This window comes from Silurus aristotelis, assembly GCF_946808225.1.
Source record: "Silurus aristotelis genome assembly, contig: scaffold_117, whole genome shotgun sequence".
Classification (NCBI taxonomy): Eukaryota; Metazoa; Chordata; class Actinopteri; order Siluriformes; family Siluridae; genus Silurus; species Silurus aristotelis.
Genome location: NW_028149016.1, coordinates 59956 through 66569, shown reverse-complemented (window position 1 = coordinate 66569; position 6614 = coordinate 59956). Strand labels below are relative to the sequence as shown.

The 6614-nt window shown below is 48.6% G+C and overlaps 1 protein-coding gene across 1 annotated transcript; it reads right to left on the bottom strand.

The window, feature by feature from the left end:
* Positions 1 to 6: 6 nt before the first annotated feature.
* On the bottom strand, positions 7 to 6391 carry ylpm1 (YLP motif containing 1; the record flags this gene model as incomplete). Its single annotated transcript, XM_083570909.1, has 12 exons — positions 5596 to 6391; positions 5177 to 5371; positions 4883 to 5077; positions 3907 to 4150; positions 3636 to 3816; positions 1361 to 3484; positions 1150 to 1270; positions 938 to 1070; positions 770 to 859; positions 533 to 695; positions 287 to 441; positions 7 to 209 (listed from the first exon to the last, which is right to left on the bottom strand). Coding segments are annotated over exons 1-12 (4338 nt in total), but the record flags the coding sequence as incomplete, so codon positions are not given.
* Between the last annotated feature and the right edge of the window lie 223 nt (positions 6392 to 6614).

Below are 6614 nucleotides of genomic sequence, written 5' to 3'. Positions count from 1 at the left end.
AACGACACCAGATGTGAAGTGCTGTTCCTGATTAGCATGTGTATTTATAAAGTGTGATGGGTAACGTGGAGGAACCTTTACCCTGTCAGGACGACTTGCACGGCCAGGTGGCTTCAGTAGGTCATCAACATTCTTGGTCTCTGGTTTCTTCTCCACACGTTGAGGAAGAGAAGGAGGAGGAGGTTCATCAGGGTAACTCCTCCTGTCATCTGAGAGCAAACAGCAGGTCAGATGTTTCCTCCACCTCCTGTTTCTACAGGTTATAAACAAATCCTCCTGAACTCACTTGTGTAACCTGAAGCTGCATGATCATAGCGATCCAGACTTCTTTCATATGAAGATCGGTTATAGGGCTCCCGATCTCGGCTCGAGCGACTCGAGTGCTCCCTCACATCCCTCTCTCGATCACGGTAAGCAGGACGGGGTGGGCCTGGGGGTGGCCTACACAAACCACAAGGCAGGGTAAATACCACAAACTACTCCAGGAAAGAGACTGAGGAACATACTGCAGAAACTCCTAGAACTTTCACACCTCTCATCTCTAGAGTAACGCTCTCTTTCCACACGATCCCTCTCGTAATCCAGGGAAGGTCTGTCTCGGAACGGTTCTCTGTCTCGATTCCTTCCATACTCCCGCTGGTCCAGGTAGGAATCACCTCTTCTATCGTAGTATGGGTCCCGACGTCCAAGAAGTTCTAGGAGGCAAAATGTTCATTACAAACTTCTGGCATTAACACACCACTTACAGCAGAGCGCAGAATACACCAACCTTTCTCATAGAGTCGATCAGATGGCAGAGGATCAGGCCTGAGTACGATCCTCTCCCCATAGGAGATCCTCTCCACCTTTGCACCAACATCTGCTTACAGAAACCATCCATTAATTCTTCAAATCCATACCCCACCTACTCAGCATGTTAAAATGGGCCTGTGTTTACCATGACCGTGACCGTAATCCACCGTGGTGGTAATGAAGGGAGGTTTTGGAGGTGGTGCAGATGCTGTGTGGAGGAAATCTGCAACTGGGTTGGATTTGTGCATTCCAGGTTCCAAAAGTCTCCCAGGCACGTCCTGTCCACATAATACACTTAAAACGTTTCGTCTGGGAAATTACTAAGTCAGAATGTGTTTATAATAAAACATAACTTACCTGAAGAGCATTTTTAACCTCAGGTGGAATTTCAAGTCCAAGAAGACCAGCAGAAATTTCAGATGCCACACCAGAAGTCTCAGAAGTTTCTCCCAGAACCTTTTTGCTCTCCTGAAGCTCTCTGTTTTCCAGAAACAAAACCAGTAAAAAAAAAAAAACACTAACCAAATTAATCAAACATTATCGTGCATCTGTACGTGCATCCATGTACCTGATCATCTTCAGCTCCTGAGCAGCTTTGAGGATGATTTCATGCTGCCTTTGAGAAAGTGCAAGAACAGTTTTGGTTCCACCTGGTGACATCTGATCAAGTGGCGCTTCTGGAACACTGCTTTGTGGTGCGATGGGGAGTTCGGAGTTCCTATCATAAAGAGGTCGAGTTTCTTCAGTGGGATCTGGGTAGATTCTCTCTTTCAGTGGAGGAGGTGGAAGTCTTTCCCAATCAGGACGAGAACGAAAGGGAGGTTCATTATCTCTGTCCCTATACAGAGGTCCTTCAGAATAACCAGGTCCTCTTTGTTCAGCCCTCATTCGATCATCATTCTCATACAAGAACGGTCTGTCCCTTTCCTTCCTCCAGGGATCTTCTCTGTGGTGGTCTGATGGTGGCCCGCGTGGTGGATGTGAAGGAAAGTCACGATCTGAATGTTCTCCTCTCCACTCATCTCTCGCATGGTAAAACTCTTTGTCGTCCCTGTAATCCCGGGGGCGGTAGTCAGGTGGAGGTCTTCCCTGATACCCATCATCCTCAGGTCCAAACTCAGCATATTCTTGTTTATAGCCTCCTTGAGGATCTTCGAGTGATGGTCTTTTCCACCTATCTATTGCCATCGGATGTGGTTGCATGGGTGGCCTTCTCATATCCCTCATTTCATGAGGAGGTAATGGAGGGTGCCTGGGTTCTCTACCATGTAAAAGAGGCCAACCAGGTTCTCTGTCCATTTCATCATGGTACCCAGGTGGACCCACTGGCTCTCTCTCCAATAGTTCATGAGGTGGTAGAGGAGGTCGTCTCATCAGGTCATGGCGTGGTCTTGGCCCCCAGGGACCCGGACAACCACGTCGGAAACGAGGCCCCATGTTAGGAAAAGGAGAAGGAGGAGGGCCATGTGGGTCACGTTCCATATTTGATGGTGGAGGAGGACGACGTGGACCGTGGTGCATAAAGCGTGGTTGGAAAGGGGGGCATCTAGGTCCTTCAGGAGGCAAAGAGGGTCGATGGTGCATCATTGTAGGTCTTCTCTCTGCCCAGTATTGATCTCCTTCCTCCCAGTACTCCGGCTGCTCCTCTTCCCAGTGTTCCGCAGGTCTCTCTGCAGGATCCATTCGGCCCTGAGCTGCATGTTCTTCAGTCTCTTCATAAAATTCTTTCTGGAAATGATGCTCTTCAGGGTGCCACATCTCCTGAGCTTCCCGGTCATTCATCATACAATGTGGTTCTTGGGAATGCTCCCCCCAACCAAAATCCTCTTCCATTGGTGGCTGATGCTTATATGAAGCATCTTCCCCATGAAAACTGGGATCTGATAAAGACGGAGGACCCAGAGGTCTGCTTGTGTGTCCTCGACTACGTCCACGCCCTCGCATTGAAAAAGGAGCTTGACCCCTCCCGTGACCACGGAGAGCATGTGGAGGACACTGATTTATCTCGTGTGGTGTTCCAGGAGGTTCCTTATGCAGGTCAGATTGGAATGGGCCTTGTTGAAGTGGCGGTGGACGTTGTTGTGGAGCAGTAATACTTTTTGAAGCCTCTGGGGTCTTATTGGGAGTAGTTAGGGGTTGATTTGGTGGGACAGGTGCTGCTGAGGATGGAGCTGCTGAGGATGGAGCAGTTGTTTTGAAGTTATCCTTTTTTGAGTCCTTCTCTTTAACAGCCTGTTTGATGTCAGGTTTCTTGCCTTTGTCAGACTGAGGAATTGGATCAGTCTGAACAAAGAACGCATCATCTGAACTCATTACATCATCCGACATGGACTTTTGTTCCGTTTCATTTTGAATGGTTCCATTCTCTTTCTTGCCTGTGGTCACACTTTCAGGGAGAGGAGCTGAAGAAGAATCAGGTTTGCCCAGCTGTGAGTTTGGTTCTTTTACCTGGCCAGGTTTAGTTTGTGAGGCAGGAACAGATGGTGGAGATGGACCTATGGGTGGACCCAGGTGTGGTCCAGGAGGTCTCTCATAACGAGAAAGTGGAGTCTCAAATCTACCTGAAGGTCCTGACAGATGCGCATTACCTAGTGGAGGTTTTCCGAAGTGCTGACCACCATCAAACCTGCCTGGTTCACAAAATCTCTGCTGTAATGGAACTTCAAATCTCAGCCCTCGAGGACCTTCAAACCTAAAAAACAACACAAAATTAAAAACAGTCTCACGTGTGTTTATTACCTGATGAGTTTTAGCTCAAATGTGACAGACAGAATACACAAAGTTCAACTTTACATTTATACCAGCAGCTTCCATATTTAATGTTGTAAGACATGTACACGTACCTCGGACCTCTCGGGCCTTCAAACCTTCCACGAGGACCAGGCTGTCTTGCCACTGTTCCAGGAGGACAGACAGGAACCACTGATCCTGGACGGGGAGCTGAAGCCACTGATCCTGGACGTGGAGCTGAAGCCACAGAATTTGGTCCTGAAGGATTGGTTGGATGTGTGCCCTGAGGACGACCTGAGGAAGGAACCAGAGTATTTGGTGCCATCGGGGTGGTGCTCATATCTGGTGCAGGAGGACAGGGCTGTCCATACGCTCCCACCATACCTCCATACGGCTGTTTCGTGCCCCTCAGTGTGGTCACTCGCTCGTTCAAATGTGCTGAAGTGGAGCTCATTTGCTCCTGCCACTGTCTCCACTGACCTTCATACTCCTGAAGCTGGTCTTTGTGAGGATATGCCTGGAACTGGTCCAGCCAGAGCTTAAAGTGTCTGTCCCAGTCCTGCAACACCGGTGCAAACTGCTGCTGCTGCATCTCATAGTGCTGCAACTGCAGGTCTGCAGACATGGACTGATGATGAAGTGGAAAAAAAAAACAGATTAACAAGGTTCCTGTTCAAGAACTTTCTAACACACTATTTATTTAATATTAAAACACCCATCAAACTCACACCCCTGCATATAAACCATCACTTCTTACAGTAAAGAGGAACAGATTCCACTCAACGTCTACATTTAAACTATCAGAGTCATGATGTTCTGAATGTGTTCCATTAAATCCACTGAATGGAGGTCGTACTGGTACTGTTCCAATAACGAGGGAGAAACGCTGCTCAGGAACCTATCAGATACTACTACTACTACTACTACCACTACTACTACTAATAATAATAATATTAATAATAAATATATTTATATACTGATACCCGCTGATACCCAGGTTTGATCCTGTAGACCACTAAACAAAACTGACTTTAAATTTAATTAAAGCACTTTTAAAGAGAGGTTTGTTTTCAACAACTTTCCTGGTCTTGAATTAATGTGTATGAAGTTTAAGTACTTTGAAGAAGTGTGAGGACACTGAATCAATAACTAAGGAAATCCTCACTCCTGTTACTCCTCCTGGAGGACAAGAACATGCAACTTTCAACAACTTCTAACACCAGCAGGTATCACAGTCCACTTACATTCAGGACTGAGAACCAGAACTCCACTGAACCAGGACTCATCACTGCAGGATGGTGTACGAGGTGATGTGTGTGTGTGTGTGTGTGTGTGTGTGTGTGTGTGTGTGTGTGTGTACCTGTAAGTGTGCAGGTTGCTGAATGACCTGTTGGTAGCGGTGCAGTATCTGCTGAAGCTGTGTGTGTTCCTGCATTAGGGCCTGGTACTGATACCCCGCTCTGTGGTACTGAACCTGCTGCCACTGAGCTGCTGCCACCTGCAGTTGCTGTAACCTCGCTGCCTCTGCCGGGTCCGCAGACTCCACCATGCTGGGCTGAGACGTGCACACACACACACGCGCACACGCGACTTTAGATCTTCGCAGTGTACAGTAGAGCAGGTTGGATTTGCTGAAGCAGCAGTGGGATGTTACCTTGTCGTCAGGTGGAGGAGGTGGAGGAGGTTCCTCTTTAGGGGGTGGAGGAGGTGGGGCTTCATGTGGTGGTGGGTCAGGGGGCATGCCTGTGTTTCCTTTAGAGGACACGTCACTACCTCCCTGCTTCATCTTCTCATTCTTCAACTTCTGAAGGTTGTGGAGATGCTGCTGGTACCAGTAATCCTGCTGCTCCTGCGTGCGCACGCACACACACAATTAACGTACATGGTACAAAATAAGTGATTTACAGCACCCTGATAGTGTATTACACTGCCCTGTGTGTGTGTGTGTGTGTGTGTGTGTGTGTGTGTGTGTGTGTGTGTGTGTGTGCGCGCCGGGGAACGACTGCGACTCGGGAAGGTTCAGGGTGATGTGTGTGGACGGTGATTTAATGGAGCAGTAAAGATGGATCTTACCTGTAGAGACATGGCAGACACGTCAGCGGTCTTCTCTTTTGGCTCTGCTGCTGAACTCTCCGTGGTGGTGGTTGTGGTGGAGGTTGTGGTGTTCAGGGAGTGAGCTGGTGTTGGTGTGGTGGTTTTGGGTGCTGGTGGAGGTGCAGATGGGGGTTCAGGTGGAGCAGCGCCTCTGTTCTGAGCAGGATCCGGCTGAAAGTGAGATGTAGGTGGTGGATATCCTGCCGCAGGTCCGCTCCACTGTGGAGGAGCCACTGGAGATGGAGCAGCGTTGAAGTTAGCGTTATTGTAGTGTAGCACAGACTGAAGCTGCCTCTGGTGGAGCTGCTGAAGCTGCTGCATCTGCTGGAGATGCTGCTCATGCAGGCTGGAGAAGTTGGAGTTGTTCGCCGGAGATGGCGAACAAGGAGATGGAGCTCCATATCCCCCGAAGCCACCGGCAGACGGAGGCGGGCCGCGGAAAGGCTGAGCGCGCGGAGAGAAGTGCTGGGGCTGCGGGCCTCCACCGCCATAAGCGCCCCACGCAGGGTACATGCTGGAGAATAGCCTAGCCTAGCTTAGCCTAGCTTAGCCTAGCCTGGAAGAGAACGACATACAACGCGGAGCGGACTTTCCCCCCGGGAAACCGATTACATACAGGGAACAGGTTAGAGCTCAGCACCGCGCTGCCCAGCGGGAGAGTCCACACTGCCGCATATTACTCGCGGATACACTCCCTTTGTGTACCGAACACATCCACCGCTCCTCCGGCACCTGAACATTAGCAATTCAGCTAACATGGACGCGCACTCATTACGTCATAACGCTCTGTAATACGTCACCACGTAAGCGCGTATCATTTCAGGCCATGACCACTGGAGGGAGCCAGAGAACCTAGTTTTATTCACAAATTATTTAAAAAATTATTTAAATCACAAAATAACACAAATTTCAATTATTTCAACCGTTTTATATTATTATTATTATTATTATTATTAATATTATTATTAATATTATTATTAATCAAATACATTTTTCCC